Source organism: Gopherus evgoodei, chromosome 1, assembly GCF_007399415.2.
Source record: "Gopherus evgoodei ecotype Sinaloan lineage chromosome 1, rGopEvg1_v1.p, whole genome shotgun sequence".
Taxonomy (NCBI): Eukaryota; Metazoa; Chordata; order Testudines; family Testudinidae; genus Gopherus; species Gopherus evgoodei.
Genome location: NC_044322.1, coordinates 322,589,137 through 322,606,373, shown reverse-complemented (window position 1 = coordinate 322,606,373; position 17,237 = coordinate 322,589,137). Strand labels below are relative to the sequence as shown.

The following is a 17,237-nucleotide window of genomic DNA, read 5'->3' as shown; positions in this document are numbered from 1 at the left end:
AACCAATGTTTACAGACCAGTTATTAAACTCTGGAAAAAATGACTTATAATGAAAAAGTTGGCACAACGTTAAAAGCCATATGCATAAGGATATACTAATAACCCAGTAGGTGACAGTATGGTACATGAGCAAAGACCAAGCAGTTAAACTCATTTCTCTTTTAAACTTTTTTTTCTTTCAAAACACATCACATTTATTTATTATTACTACAGATTTGCCTCAATGCCCCAACTGAGATCAGTGCTAGGCACTGTACAGATACACAATAAGAGATAATACCCATCCAGAGAGTTTATAATCTAAATAAGATTAAAATAGATACATAAATAGATCAGGTTTAGCATTCCTGAGTTTCAAAAGAGCGTCATAACACACAGCCCACAGCCACAACATTGCGATGCCTACTTGTATGGAGACATTTTTAAAGGCACTTTGGCAAACAAAAGCAAATCTATTTTTGAAAATGTACACCCCCCTCACTAACATTTTAGATTATTAAAATGGAAAGAATGTTTAATCTATAATTTAAAGCTCCCAAGGGTGGATTTGAGACAGAACTTTGGATCCAGGCCCAGTAATTAGAGGGGACCTAACACACACAGTCAGAGCAGCTGGTAGTGAGTCAGAGCAGAGCAGCAATAAGCAGCATGCCTCTCAGACAATTGCTAGCCAACCACCTGCTGCTACAAAACCACAACTGTGGCCCTAGGGATAACAGGAAAAGATGAGGAATGCCACCTTGCCCCTCAACCTCAGCCACTCACGTCAGGTGGCAACATGCCTCAAGTCAAAGGGAAAGGAGGGGAAAGCAACAGCTAGCACGCCACAATTAATTTTTGCTAGCCACTTGCCTGCTACAGCAATGGGATTGAAGGAGAAGCTAGCATTATAGGATAGTGGAAGGCTTCATGATTTCAGTGTGCCACCTCCACCCCTTGGTCACGTCACTATGTCACATTTTGGCCACTCACTCACCAAAGGGTCAGGGCAAGGCCCACAGGCTGTGGCAGCTAGGTGGTGTTTAGAGAACATGCCACATGAGTGAATGAGTACCCTGAGCATGCTGCCAGCTGCCCTGAGGGAGGGGAAGCAAGTGTACAGTATCTTGCAGCCACTCCAACAGGAGCCCAGCACACAGCACCATAATCAGGGAGGTAAGCAAGTCTGCATGCGGCAAAGGTACTGCTTAAAACACAATTGCTGGCTTGGCTGAGAAAAGAGATGGGAACAGCACAGGCTGGACTCTGGGAAAAGAAGGTAAAGTGTGTTTGCAGATACTTGGGCTGGACTGCTTAGGCAAGAGGAATGTCAGGATGTTTGTCTCATTGCTGCCAACACAATCCCAATATTTTCCCAGGGAAAACTCTCTAAGACAGAAGGTTGCATGTGCATTACTGGTCTACCCAGGTCTCACTGTCAGGCTGTCTCTCTGAGTCTTCTCCTTCTCTGTCTGTCTAGCTTTTTGTAGAGAGAGGGAGTTCCATGGCATCCAACCCAGTTCTGACCATACAGCAGCTTCTATGGGGCACTGGGCCCAAGAATCCTAAATACCCTCCCCAGTCATCCTCAAATTTGAAGCCAGAAGCAGCCAGGAGTAGCTTCTCAGGTGGCCCTTAAAGGCACCTATCTCAGAAAGCCCTGTGGCTGCCTACCAGATCCAGCAACAGCAGAACCATGGAGTTGAGGGGTGAGTGTTAGGGCCTCCTCCTGAACCTCCACGAGACCAAACAGCAGCTATTTCTGGACAACTGTGTGGCTCCAGCCCATCACATCTACATGGAGTTGGAGGCAGGCAGGAGCAACAGGTTGAAAAGCTCCCTCCCTAGAGACTCCTACAATCAGCCGCCACCATCTAAAGGGGCGGAAGGGTCCATCCTTCCCAGCCCAAGCCTCCTGATATTAACCAACATCTTCCACACTGGACTTTAAAATCCACTGCCAATATTATGCATAATCCCCACCCCGACTGCTCTACCTGCCCAGGATCCAGCAACTCTCCTCCTCTCTCACCTTGCTCCATCCCAACCCTACCTTTTCATTCTAGCTGTACCCTACCCACCCCTCTATGATGACATCCTCCTCCACTCCTGTGACCTCCTCCTCCTCATCACCCTACCTCTTCCCTGTTACCCCTGCCTCTCCCTCCATAGCCTTCCTTCTCCCACCTCATGCAGAACTCCCCAGTAGCCCTCCCCTGATGGTCATCCACACACAAAGAACAAATGTGTTTTCAGTCTGGTTACACTATTTTACAGTGAAGGGGAAAAACAAAGAAACAAGAACTACAGAGTCTTGTCCTGTTAACAAGACATTTGAACTAACTCACAGAGAGCGTGTCCTTGCGGGCACTCTCAAAGCAACAGCAAACAACCCTCCTTTTACACAGCTACACCCCTGGTCCAGTAACAGCTATAACTAAAATACATCATTTTAAAAAGGAAATAAGCATTATGAAGTTGGCATAACCTCTCAACAGAAACACAATCTTACAGCTGTGAAACCATCCTCTCAGCCTCATTGACTGTCACCCCTTGCCTTGTCTCATCTTGTCTTTTAGTAGACTGTAAGCTCTTCTGGGTAGCAACATGCATTTTACTTGTTCTCTTACATAGCAAACATCCTTTAAATGCTGAACACATGGTAAATACAAGCTGAGTGGCCATCTCCAACAGGAACGGGTGAGTTCCCCCACAGGCAGAGATGACAGGAGCAGCAGGCCAATTCTGATTTAAAAAAAAACAAAGTCCCATGTGCTACTGCATGGGGAGAGCTTGGCTATTGACCAAAACTCTCTCTCCCTATGATAATTTCAAAATCCAGGCGCCTACTCAGCCAAATCCAGACTATTGGCAATTCTGCTGTCTAGGTCAGGAGGAAGTCTGTCAGGAAATGTTAACAAGGGAAGGAAGGAGGAAAGAGTTAGCTGGCTGGAATAGCAGGCGAAATCGTGGTGGATCAACCACCTCTCTTTTCATCATTTATGGTGCTGGTTTATTTTATGCCTGTCGCTCCTCTTGGACAGAGAATCCACACAAGTTGGTCTCACTTTCTGGTTCTCATTCAGCAGGACAATGCTATTCTGTTTGATTTCTCAATCCTCAGGGGAACATTTAGATTAAAAACAGTAAGCCATTTAAAACAGATCTTAAAGACATCTATTTTTGTATTCATTTTGGAAAATACCTTTGTTTACAAAACTGAAATTAGAGGCCTATACTACTTGACCGTGTCTTTATAAACTGCCAAAATCATCATCAGACACTGTCTATAATGCAACTGCAAGTGTGACTGCAGCTTGGGTAAGCAGAGCTGCATTAGCTTGAATGTAGCTAGCCTGGTCAAAAATAGCAGGCAAGATGTGATGGCACAAGCTTCAGCACAGGCTGTACAAACCCTCCTGGGACCCTGAGTATGTACCCACATTGCCAGCCCACGGTGAAGCTCATGCCACCATGTCTTCACTGCTATTTTCAGCCATGCTGGTGAGGCTAAAACTAGTGTGGGTACGTCTACCTGAACTGCAGTCACACCTGCATTGTAGACACAGTCTATGTGAGTAAGGGCCAAAGTCCTGAGAAATCTGAGCACCCACACCTCCCAGTGTCTTCAGTGGGACTTCGGCATCTCTCAAGAACAGGCCCATTATCTAGTGAAGTAATGATGATACAAAGATGGAAAGGAATTAATCAGATGTTTAAAAATAGCCCTTACCTACAAGAGAAACAGAGCATTGGCCAGTCTCATACAGCAGGTGTGTGCGATGAGTTGACTATTACAACAATTTATGGACACCAGTTAAAAAGAGTATGACTTGGAGGGGAAATCTCTCTGTGTGGTGTGTGCCTCTTATGTTCGTGGTTTTGTGGCAGCAAAATAATAAAACTGTTTTAATTGGCCATTGTCCAAACAGCATAGCAGAGCTGACCAAAATGTTTCAAAGCCAGACTGTTACAAAATGAATTCAATTTCTGAAATCCTTGGAACTTCGACAAATCTACTCTGATTTGTCTAAAATCTGTATTACATCATACTACCCTCTAATGCACATCCCAGAGCAAAGGGCCCACTCTAGGGACAGTGAGTCACTTACGAAATAGTTATGCACTCAGCATGGGGCCAGTGTGATCACAGTTACATGGTGTAAATCCAGAATAGTGCCAGAGACTCTGGATATTCACTGGTGTAAACGATATCAGAATTTGCCTCCATAGGCTTTAACTAGGGATTAACATAGAGCATCCGGCTTTGTGCAGGGCCCCTGCTCTGGGCTGAATTTCACCCATAGTAAATTAGGATTCTCTGGCAGCTGGCCCGTAACCTTTTAATTTTTCTGGTTGATGAACTTAATGTACAAAGACTTTTTTTATCAGTAAATTCTGTCGGGCTGGAAACCAAGCTCCAGCTCCTATTCCTCCTTCATGCCACAACATTTTTATAAAACTGGATAAACATATTTCATTGAATCAAGAACTGTGAAGGGTAAACACCAATGCACGGAATAACACAATATATCCTGACAAATAGGACTTTGTATTCTAAAAAAAGTGACCTTTTCCAGGCTGCTAAATGATACAGTAGCTTTAGTTAAAAGGATCCTTTATTACTACAATTTACTTTCAAGAGATGTCTGAAATGGATTATCGCTCATATTCTGTCTTGTTTTTAAAAGTTGTTGAAAAAAGAATATACAAGTATGAAACCTCCAACACACACACAGTATCAGCCTCACTACTAAGCAGGTCAATGGATCTTCAACATTTATGCAAACTGAAACAAAACTGAGGATTACCTGGGAACGCTCTAATTATCTGGCATAATCCTTCTTTTCTGCAAAGCAAGTGCTGAATCTCTGGGAGTGTATTTACCTGAAAATAACACAGAGATGTTCTAGTGAGTTCAACGGTAGATGCACTGTCTTCCACAAGCCCTGCATGTTTTCTTGTATAATTTGTCAGGGACATTTCACATGTGAAACTCCTATTGATGTCAGCATTGATTTATACCCTTTGCTGCTCCCTGTGAGCTGGAGAATAGAACTCTGAGGTGGGAGCTCCTCCTCCACAATCACCACAAGGCAGTTTCAGACTGTTTTTCCTCCTCCTGGATGCTGTGATTCTGTTACCCCCGCAGTTTTGACCTCCTAAATTTCTTGCTCCTCTACATGTCTATCAATCACCCTCATTCAAAGCACAGAAAGAGCACATAGAGAGGAATGATGATCCAATGTTTAGGATGTTAGCCTGGGATGTGGAAGACCTATGCTAAGTTCCTGCTCTGCCACAGACTTTCCTTGTGACCCAGGGCAATCACTTAGTTTTTCTATGCCTCAGTTTCCCATCTGGGAATTAGGGATGATCGCACCTCCCTAGCTCACAGGCATGTAGTGAGGATGAATACATTAAAGATATTGAGGTACTCCAATACTAAGGTAATGGGATACTTATAAATACCTACAATGGTCAGATGGATTCATAGGCTGTGTCAGCAGTCATGTATTTACTAAGGCACCTAATGAAGAAATAAGGCTGGAAATTAGAAGAAGGTTTCTAACCATCCAGAGGAGTGAGATTCTTCCAACAGGAGTGGTGGGAGCAAGCAACCTAGCTAGTTTTAAGATGGAGCTTGGTAAATTTATGAACAGAATTATACAACAAGGTTGCCTGAGATATCAGGGGACTGTACTCGATTACCCAAAAGGTCCCTTCCACTCCTATGTCCCTAAATACCTTTGAAAGCAAATGTATCGCAATTTCAAAGGCATTAGGTTGGTTTGTCTTCAGTGACCTGACACCCAAGAGATAATTCCAATGCTTTGATTGCTAATTGTTCTGTTATGTAGGCTTATGGTCCTTAGAATTAGTAGTAAAATATCATACAAAAGCATACTCCGTGGGGTAATCCTTCCATTGCTAAACAACAGTTGGCAGATGGCATCCTTATGCTAAGCCCGACTCGCAGAGGAACATAACCATATTGATGGTACTGGATTCCAGTGTGATTTATCAGTAACACTGCTAATTTTTTTTTCCCATTCTAAATTACCTTGTCGTAGGTTTGTCCATAATGTGCCCTGACATATCTAATATTCAGTATTGTTACTACCAGCAAGATATTGGCTTTCAGTAAAACCAATTATAGCTCAAATGAATGATAGTGGGTACCACTCCGGTTCAATTAAGTGTCAATACAATTTTTATAGAGAAATGCTGCCCTGGGCTAAAGACAGCTGACTGTTGCTGGCACTTGGCTTCTTCTCTAGGTGCTGAAAATCACTATACTCCAAGAGCATGTCCTAGCAGCTCAGTGCTTTTGAAAACCAGGCCGGTACACTAATTCCCTAAATAGCAACTTACCAACCTAACTGTGGCACTCAGTTTTGAAAATCTTGGCCAAACTGTTTATATAACCATGTGCATAATTCCCATTAATAGGAATATATGTATACAAGCCAGTCTTGAGTTAGCTCTGCTGTCCTGGGCCATGGGAGAGGGCTCTTTTCCCACAAGATCTTCAGAATAAATCAGGTGGCTGTTTCCCTCATCTTCAACTGCCAGGGAGTCACCTAGTAGGCTTGCTGAAACTCCATTAGGCCAGAGCAGGACGAAACCCACCATGCAGAGATAGCTGGTACATCTCTCAACCCCCACGTGAGGTTCATTCTGAGCACCTTTTCCTGCCCCACTGTTGTAGGATGGGGCAGCACGAGCAATGGACCTCCCATGGTCATTATTTTTTTCCCTTTATTTTTGATTTGATCATATTTTCAATATTTGGCAAATTTAAGTGCTTTCTGTACATATTTATTATAAATCTAAATAAACAAATCTTGAGTGCCAAACTGGTTCTCTGTGGTGTATAAAGGAAGCTACTGTCCCCACTTAAAGGAATTTACAATCGAAGGGCTTCAGCCCAGATTTTTACAGGTATTTAAGCACCTAAGGAAGCAGATGGGCACCTAAGGAATTTTTAAAAGCACCTAGGTGCTTAACTCTCATGGCAAAATCCTACAAAGCAAAATTTGCTGGGAGTTAGGCACCTCAGTGTTTTTGAAAATTGCATTAGGTGCTTATCTGCATCTCTAGGCATATAAAAACTTTTAAAAATCTGGCCCTTGATCCTAAGAGTCGCCCCACTCATAAGTGTAATCTTACACATGTGCATAAGCCTTTGCAGGATCAAGATCTCAATCAGACAGTAAATACAAATTACCGGTACATATGAACTAGTATAACATGCCAGATGAAGAACTGTTCTTGAATCAGTGAGGGTATTTATAGATTCCAAGGCCAGAAGGGACCAATATGATCATCTAGTCAGTCCTCTGGTATAACACAGGCCCTAGAAGCATCTCAAAATAATTCATAAAGCACACATTTTAGAAAAAACATCTAGTCTTGATTTTGTCATCACTAATAAGCTTTGTGGAAGAAATCCACCCCTCCAGAAGACTCTTCCTGTGCACTCTTATTTTTCAGAGTACAATTTTGTGCCTGCAATTATTGATTGTGTAAAATTTTTGAAATTGTGAGTCAAATTAGGCCTGCATTTTTGTTCCCACAATTTTGCAGGTGCAAATAACTGCGCAATTTAAGTCACTTAGATGTTTGCACCTGCAAGTCAGATATTTAATCAAGCACCTCGATGACTAAGTAACCTAACTTGTGCCTGAAGTATTCAAAATTCAGGTGGAAAAACTGAGGGCCAATTATAGACATCCTTAGAAGACTAGCTAACACTTGCACTGATTCTGCAATTGACTGTATGTGTACAAGACTGCTGTGCCCATGCAGGTCCAAAAGGACTCCAGTTCAGACTCCACATGGGCGCAGAAGTCCATCAGCATGCTGCCAGTTGTAGGTCCAGGGTCACTGTTTGGAGAGATGCTTGAACTATTTTTGTATAGTGACAATTATATATAAACACCGTATAATTCCTAGAGCCAATCCAGCCCTTGCTTAAGTGGCACAACTCCTGCTTACATTTGGCTGAACTGGTCCCCAGTCACTGTGAAACTCTGAATGTATTTTCTACCTGTATTTCCGCAATCCTACAGTTTCTTCTCTCAAAGAAACATTTGTTACAATTTGCTTTTACTTCTGTATTTCTTGTGATGCATGACAATTGCATTTTGAGTGTGGCATAAAGTCCAGAAGCTCAGATTGGAAAGAGCAAAATGTGACATCCAGCTGTAACAATTTTAAATTTCTATGAACATCAACATATTAAACTACACACAAATTGAAAGCATTAAAACATTGCTCTTGATCTCTGGATAGGATATCTACAAGAATGCAAATATGATACACAACAAACATCCCTGAGTGGGCAGTGAACTTGGAAACACAGCTCTGCTTTACAGTTTAATGAACCACATTTTTAGACCATAAATAGATAATTGAACACTATTTTTGTTAGTGGGTGCTGAAAATGTGGGGTATTCCAAACAAAAGATGGCATATCAATACTTTACCTTCTGGAATAATTCTAACTGATGGAAGTCATCTATTGGAAAGCAGTCTGTATCGTCAGTTTTACTGGAAGATAAGCAAATCAGAAGATCCCAAGAGCTTAATTTGCCTATGAAAAGGAATAGAAACATATTGAGAAAAAATATTATGCAATTCCAGCCTCAATAGAAAAATACACAGAGCCAAATCACGAGGACTAGCAGACTTGTCAGAGTATTAAATATACTATGAAGTAAGGAAGTAGGGGTGGAGTGCTTTGCTTTTCAATCCAGCACCACAATTTTGTTTTGTTTCGTTAGTTCCAGGATTTGGGACAAATTCAGAGCTGATGTATTAGGAGGTATACATAAAACTTCTCACAGCCCTCCCTGGTGTGTGGATCTAAGATGGTGTCATTTATATATTAAGGATGTGGAAGGTGTTAAATTAAAATTGAGTAGTCCCCTTCCTGCTTTAATTTGCTCTTTTTCCACATCCAGCTTCCCAGCATGTATAATTTTATGCCAAATGTCATTGTTACACATAATCTTCAAAGTTCTTTTTCTTTGAGCGTTAGCTAGTTTTAAGTGTTGCAAATAATGCTTCTATTGTTGTTGATTTGGCTGTAAAGTTCTGTGAAGACGAAGCTGTTAGAAGAAGCAAGGAGATTTGCTCTGCTAGACTCAGTTCTTGGAACACAGCTGCATCCTGGAAACTGGGCATTAGATTACCAGCATACCGTTTGTCACCATCTCTGTTTCAGGACTGCTGCATAAAATCAAGCAAGTTATACTTGGAATATATCTAGACTCTGAGTTACTGATTTTCTTCCCCACTGGGAAACTGACCCAGAAGACCCCAGATTTTTGCCACCACTCAGCAGGGTAGCAACACTTGTGTCAGTCATGGGACACTGATTTTGGAAGAAGATAGAACAGTAAGTTACACCAATTTACACTGCCTTACACAATGGAAGAGTGGGTACAAGTAAGTTTAAAGCTGTCTAAGGGCAGTTCTACACTATCACTTAAATTGATCTAACTTATATTGCTCAGGGGTGTGAAAAAGACAACCCACTGAGCGACACAAGTTACAGTGACTTAAGCACTATCCACACTGGCACTACGTTCTCCTATCTACATAGCTTCCTCCTCTCACAGAGGTAGAGTGATTATGCTGATGGGAGAGTGCTCTTTCATTGGCATAAACCACTGGTGCAGCTGCACTGACGTAGCACTTCTAGTGTAGACCTGCCCTAAGCTAAAGTTGTCTAATTTATGCCACTTTATGCATCATCTCTGCATCTGGCCCTTTGAGTTGGATATGCAACTCAAATTCTGGCATGTTTTCTCTCACAGATATTCTGAGCAGTCTCTTTAAAACAACCAGATTAGCCAAGCCCTGCTGAATGCACAGGAGCAGAGAATCAGTAAAGGGGTATGCACCTGAGGCACAGGAAGCCAGACAGAAACAAGAATCTCGGAAGGGGCAGTCACAAGGGAAATCAGAAGGTGGAAACTAAAGCCAGAGTTGGCTTAATCTAATGCCACTTGGGGCTAAACTCTTGGCAATTATTGTGGTGCAGGTTCGTTTTTGTTCCTACCTTCACAGTTGGAAACATTAAATATATTTTATTTCATGCTGTCTGTAAGACCCTTTACTTGTATAAGTCAACCCAAAGGCTTGGTCCCTGTGACAACCAGCATAACAATTTTTTTGCAGCCTTTCCTCCCCAAAATTTAATTAATTATTTCCCACTATGATCCCACCACCAAACACAAGGCTGGTTGAAGGATTTGTGGGAGGGTTAGTGAGATGGAGCAAATTTAATATCAAATGAGTGTGTAGAATGTGCATCCATGATTGTAAAGCAAACTAGCTCCTTTTATTTTTAGTGAATAGGCTACAAAGCTTAAGAGCTCCGGTTTTATTTACGTTGCATCCATTATTGGAGAATAATACTATTTCTACATCGGGAAAACAAATAATGCTATATAAAAATAATGCAGTAGAGGTAAGTAAAATTTGGGTGTGAGACTTGAGTAGGTGCCCCTTTATGAAACAAACAAAAAAAAAGTAGATACACCAGGGACGTATGTAACTAACAAACAAACTCACACTCAAAGAACAAAAAAATCTTACTAAGAAATACTTCATTTTAGAGAAAAGATTTATAGCATTAATAACTAATACTGTGATCTTCACCAGTCATGCTTACCAGATAAACACAGTGTTGTCTCTGACTAGTAAACACATTTTAATGGATCATTATAACTGAATATAAAACACTGCCTAGATGTGTTTGAACTGAGGGATGGAGTAGGAATTACCAGATCTCTGATGTAATTCATCTTCCCTTCTCTGGATAGTGCTACATCTCCCGGCCAGGGTTGAGTTTGATCCCTGCCTCAAAAAGATACTATAGTGCAAAATGTTTGCTTTTAGGACACATCGGACTGATCCAGATGTATTTACAAACAAAACCAAAAAAAAGACTCATATGAGGATATCTCTAGTCATACTCATTTCTAACCCCACTGCCTAGGAACAGAGTTCTTGACATTTAGGGACAAAACTTCAAGCTCAGGTGGACTTCTGCTTTGTATGCCTGCCATTATTTATGTTTGCAGTTAGGATAATTAGACATCTAAGCATGCATTACTTCAAAGCAGCACAATCAGAACTGAAACAGGATCTACCTAAAGGAGTACACTGTACTCCCCAAAAGGGGTGTCTACTTAGGACTGTATCTTGGCTTCAGACCAAAAGGTGATGATGACATTTGCCCTTCCAATAAAGCTTTAGTCAGCTACAGTTTGCCAACTGTTTTTGTTTGGTTTTACAGTAAAAATTAAAATACATGTTATTACAAGATGCTTCACCTGGAGCAGAATCCAATACGAAAACTTATAGGCTGCAAATTGTCCCATGTCACCCATCATGTGTGTAAACATGTCAGTGGGAAATAAAGGTGTGCAGCGTACATACACGAGACCGTTGATCCACCCCATGTTATACATGTGATAGTGCAAAGCAACAGGGCACTGAAGAAGTTATTATTACAATTTTTATTACAGCAACACTCAAATGTCCCATTTGGGACGGGGCGCTGGTGTGGAAGGCATGGTACAAATACACAAGAAGACACAGACCCTGCCTCAGAGATTACAATCTAATTTAAAGCAAGACAATACAAGAGTTAACAAACAACCCAAGAAAAGAAGGAAGGGAGGGAGGACAAGGGTAACAGTAATATGATCCAATGTTAACACAGGCCATATGTGCATAACCTTTGTTTCCAAATCATTTAAACAAATGAATATTAACAACCCCCGCACTAGCCCTCTCTCTAACCATTATCCAGTGGCAATTTCCTGTCGGCATCACACTGTGGTTCTGAGGAGGGATTTGAAGGAGAGGGTGCAAAAGATATTTAACTTTTTAATCATTTAAAACCTATATGAGTAAGACTGAACAGTAACAAAGCTACTAATATTTGTACAGATCTTTTCTTCTTCAAAAAGCTTTGGCCAAGTCCTGTTTGCCTCTTTAAACTGATTTCAGTGGTGCTATTTGCATAGGATGAGCAGCATTTGGCCTGTTAGCTGGTAATGGAATGCATTGGTCTCTCTCACTTTGACAAGGGTTGTATAAGAGTGGCTGCATTGACTGGGGAGCAACAAAGCTCACATTGCACTTACATCAGGCTTTTTAAGGCCTTGTCTAATTACACAAGTTGCACCATTTTAGCTAAAAGTGTGATGCTGCACCCATTTAGTTAAACTAATGCAACTGTGTGCATTAGTCCATATGGACATACTCCATAGATTTATATCTGGTTTATGGCAGTGTAGTTTGCTGTTCTAAGCCCGTTTTAAATAGATGTAAAAGTGTCCACACACAAAGTTGCACCAGTTTAACTACATCAGTGCAACATCACATCTTTAGTTCAACCAGCACAAGTTTGTGCATAGAACTGGCTCAGAAGGTCTTATGTTATTAATTCAGTCCCAGATCCAATAAGGTGCTAACCCTCAATTCCCACTGGAATTAGTGGTAGTTAAAGACGCTTAGCACATGTTGGGATCAGGTTCAGTGTTAGAAAGTATTTACAACTTCCATTCAGGGCCCCCTTTAATTAGTCTCATTCTTGCTGAGGCAGGGTGCCTGCCATACAAAGCTTAACACAATAGCCTGCTTTCCATCTTGTTGATATAGTATACAGATCCACATTTTTATCCAGAGAGTAGGTGGTAGTAAGATAAGATTGTTCTCTTGAGTGTTGTATGCAGAACTGATCACTTAGAACTGCTAAAATGGTGATTAAGCAGAGATGTATAAAGAACTAATTCAAGTTGAAAAATAAACATGCTTTGATCAGAAGGGCTTCTACAGTGGAAGAAATATTAAGCAGCTAGTGGAAACAGCAATGCAGAGACTAATGAAAGCATTAACGTTTGCTTTAAAAGACTTCTACAGAGCTTTGACTTCTGGTATCATAGGTCAAAGTAAACAAGAATATCAGACTCTGTACTGTGAAAAAACAATCTTACTACATTTTTTTTTAAGGTTAAAGGAAACAGATTCCATGGACTCCCCTACTGGAGAGGTTCATGTCAGAACTCTAGAAGTTGAAAGTTGATTTATAAAATGGAGCAATCTGATTGGCTCCCAGCCTTGCAATTATCACATTATAGCCTTGTGAGTTGGAACACATTTGGCTAATCACATTGAAGGCCTTATACTCTGCAGATGGGATCCCATGCAAAACAATAGGATTTTCAGCATGGAATGGCTGCAGAAACAGGCCCAGATTGGTACAAATTGGTCTATATAACATATTAATAAGTTAGGTACGTAGCTCAGCCTCTGCCTATTTTTAATACAAAATGCACACACACGAGCTAGCATCAGCTTTAAATTAAAGAGAAAGTGTCATCTAAATCATATACTTTGAAATTGCCTTCCCTGTATTACTGCCAACATCTTGGATTATTAAAAATGAAATAATGTTTAAAATCTAATATACTGTTCATCCTTTATGCTAATTACCCTTGCACTTCATTCAGCTTTGAAAATGAAAAGACTAGTCCAGCTACATTTTTATTTATAATTTTCAGTTACTTTCCACTTCTGAATTCTCTTGCATTGTCACAATAATGCTGGGTTTGAGTTGAAGCCTTACATTAAGATGTTTGCATTTTACTCCTGGGGGAATTCTGCTCCAAAAAATTAAAAATTCTGCACACAATATTTAAAAATTCTGCAAAGTTCTGCATATTTTATTTGTCAAAATAACACTATATAACCATGCCAGTTTAAATTATTTTGGTAATTTATTTCAAAATACTTGTTATCAACTACATCTGTAACTATACAGACACACACAAAAATTCTCCAGGAGCAGAAAGTTAAAGAAACCCCTACAACAAACCAGTTCCTGTTTCTTTGCTCTCTCCCTCCCAGCCCAGCTAGAGGGCCAAGCACCCGCATACACACCCCATAGCTGGCGAGGGGTAGACTTAGCAACTCCTCTGGGAAGCTGGCACGGGGCAGGTCAGGCAAGTCCTTGGGTTTTCCGCAGGCCGCTGGGCTTTCCAAATCGCAAGCTAGGCCGGATGCATCTGGCATTCCCGGCGGCTGCTTCCCCAGCAAACCCTGAGGTCAGGCCTTTATACTTCTAGGGCAACGCCTGACCCTCTGGGCTCAGAGCTCCCTAGCTCCACCCACTCTGGTGTCTGGAGGGGCTTGTCTCTCTCCGGGGCAGCAGAGAACCACTCTGCCTCACTGCAACCCCCCAGAGCCCAGCCACAGGGCCCCACAGCCCAGAGACTTTGCACCTCTTCCCCCAGGAGCCCAGGAATCCAGAGGAAGAAACAGCCTGATGCTGGGGCCCAGACTTGTATGGAGTTTCCTGTATGCCACCTTCTTCCTTCAGGGCATGCAGGTAACTGCGGCTGCTGGGAATCCTCCAGCTCTGACCCCTCCCCCAGCAGTGTCTTCTATTTGTGAGCTGTGGAGCTGGGCTCTGCCTGGTTCAGTGGCCCCCTACTGGTAGCCAGCAGCTTTGCAGCACCAGTTCTGCAGGGAGAAAAGGAAATTCTGCCCAGAACATTAATTCTGCACAAATTCTGCGTTGCACAGTGGTGCAGAATTCCCCCAGGAGTAGCATTTAAGTCTGTTTCCACTGAAATATATGTTTAAAAATTACACGAATACATTTCTGCTAATATTATGGTTTTCTAAAACCTCCCCTCCCCCTCTTTTAAAGTTACATTTGAGGCCTACACTACCTGGCCATAGCCCCTCAGACTAGTTATAGAAAATAAATAAATTGGAGGCTTTTAGATTCCATACAAGCCTAAGGAGACAGTAACAGTTTATTTCAGTTTTTTAGAAAATCTGCTGCTCCAGCTCCATTTAAGGTAATTTTCCAGGCAAATTTGAATGTCATGAGACTTGAGAAGTGGTTTTCAGAAAAAAATATTCTTTCTATGCTATATGTGTTGAGCTCTGACATTAAACTCCTATTGGATGTTCACATACATTTTTTACATTCTCTTTGAAAATAACTTTTTTTTTTTTTTTTTAGAATAATGTGTAGTGGCTCCCTAAAAACTACAGATGATTGGAATAAAAACCCTCTGTTCCTGTGGATGACAGAGGTTGAACTGAGCTGGCTCACAGCAGCGTAGTGCATGGATACATTCTTCTGTAGGTTGCCAAAATCTAAGCATCTAAAATCTTTCATTTAAAAAAATATCTCTTATGGGATAGGCCTTCAGTCTGCAGCAAAGTCAACACACAAAGGAATGGATGGGCAGTTACTCAAGCCCCTAAACTGCTGCAGTTACTAGATAGGCTTACTGAGGGACTGCCTGACTGTTTTGAATCCTGCCTTCACGTTATGGGGTGGACAAGACAGCAACATAAAGTCCAATTATTTTGGATTCAAGTGAAGAATTTATCTGGGATACAGGATGTCCACGTTTGAAGACACACCCTGTGTAGTTTTTATTGAATTCAGTCTAGTGAAAATTATCCATTGCTGGTTTGGGCCTTTCTGCATCCCTTTTATAAAGATTTTAATGCTATTTGTTGGATTGCAGATTTTCCCACTGTTGCTGGCCTGGCCTCTTTATTTATTTTATTTTATTTTATTGTATTTTATTTTCCTTCTGAAGAATTTCCTCTGAAGAACTTTTCACACCTGGGGGACTGTCCCCTCAAATTAATTCTTACTTAGGGGAATTCTTCTTCTTTCCAAGAGGATTTCTTTTAACTTGACAACTGAAATTAGAGGTCTGCAAGTATCATCAATTCAAATTTCACTACAGTGACTACGAAGAAATGATTGTTGTTATTTCAGTGGTGAGAACTAGGAAATTTGCCTGAAGGAACATTATGAGGTTTATAATTATTATTTGTTAGCATTCCAGGTGCCAGCTGAGACTTTAACTATGCACAATTCTTTTTCATGATTTCACACTACATGCTCCATCTGATTTGTTGAGACTCCACTGTGATCTTCCATAAGGCAACGTTCTAGTACATCTGAAATAGATAACTCAGTTCTAAACACCATCTATTTACCCATTAACTCAGGCTGAAATCTCGGTGTATAAATTATAGTGAAGTGTTCTGACTGAGAAAGAAAACACCCTTCTGAAGAGGCTAAGGTGGACACTGCAGGCTAAATTGCAAGCTGCTTTGCATGTCCTGGAAGGGAGAAAGAGGGCATAAAGAGCCTTCTTACTTCCCGGGGAATGCAGCCTATGCCAGGCTCCTCACTACTCCTTTTCACACTTGCGGATTAGCAGGAGTGGTGCCTCGTCTCTGTCCAACACCTCCCCGTCCCCCAGCCCAGCTGATCTGGCATGTCTGACGACATACAGTAACACCTCACTTAATGTCATCCCGGTTAACGTTGTTTCATTGTTACATTGCTGATCAATTAGAGAACATGCTCGTTTAAAGTTGTGCAATGCTCCCTTATAACGTTGTTTGGTAGCCTCCTGATTTGCCCACTGCTTGCAGAAAGAGCAGCCCATTGGAGCTTGCTAGTGGGGGCTTGGAACTAGAGTGGACCGGCAGCCCCACTATCAGCTCCCCTAAGTTCCCTGCGCAGCAGCCCCCAGCAGGCTATCAATTGCCGGGTAGTTCAGCTGTCCCTCTCCCTACTGCTGTGTGCTGCTCCTGCCCTCTGCCTTGGAACTTCTCCGGGGAGCCTCCGGCTTGCTGTGCAGGTAGAGTGGGAAGAGGAGTGCTAATGTCAGGGTGTCCTCCCCCTACTCCTGTACCCATCTTCACAGAGGAGCGGGGCAACATGACAGGGCTCAGGATGGAGCAGCAGCTGCTGTCTCAACTTGCTGATCTACTTTAAAAGGCAATGTACTTAGAGTGGGGTCAGTGTACTTAAAGGATCAATGTGCATCTCTCTCTCTCTCACTCACACACACATATACACACGGTGTGTTGTGTTAACCCTTGAGGGCTCAGCCAAGTGCCAGTTCATCGTTTAGCAGTAAGGCATTCCCTGGGAAATATCCCACCCTCTTCCACCCTCTAACTTCACCACCTCAACCAAGCTTCACAATCATCATTGTATATATATATATATATATATATACACACACACAGAGTATAAGTTTATATACACATAAATAGATAAAATATAGTCTTTTGTCTGGCAAAAAAATGTCTCTGGAACCTTTATTCCCCCATTTACATTAATTCTTATGGGGAAATTGGATTCGCTTAACATCTTTTTGCTTAAAGTATCATTTTTC

The 17,237-nt window shown here is 41.6% G+C and overlaps 1 protein-coding gene across 3 annotated transcripts in view; it reads right to left on the bottom strand.

The window, feature by feature from the left end:
* The window catches only part of CPED1 (cadherin like and PC-esterase domain containing 1), a 232,083-nt gene that overhangs the window by 173,222 nt on the left and 41,624 nt on the right, over window positions 1-17,237 (bottom strand). For all 3 annotated transcript variants that reach the window (XR_003998531.1, XM_030549097.1, XM_030549098.1), the window contains 2 exons: window positions 8,472-8,578; window positions 4,791-4,866 (listed from right to left, as the gene is read on the bottom strand). Coding sequence is in view for 2 of the 3 variants with exons in the window: in XM_030549097.1 (XP_030404957.1) it covers window positions 4,791-4,866; window positions 8,472-8,578 (183 nt within the window). In the remaining variant the exon portion in view is untranslated. The remainder of the gene's footprint in view (window positions 1-4,790; window positions 4,867-8,471; window positions 8,579-17,237) is intronic.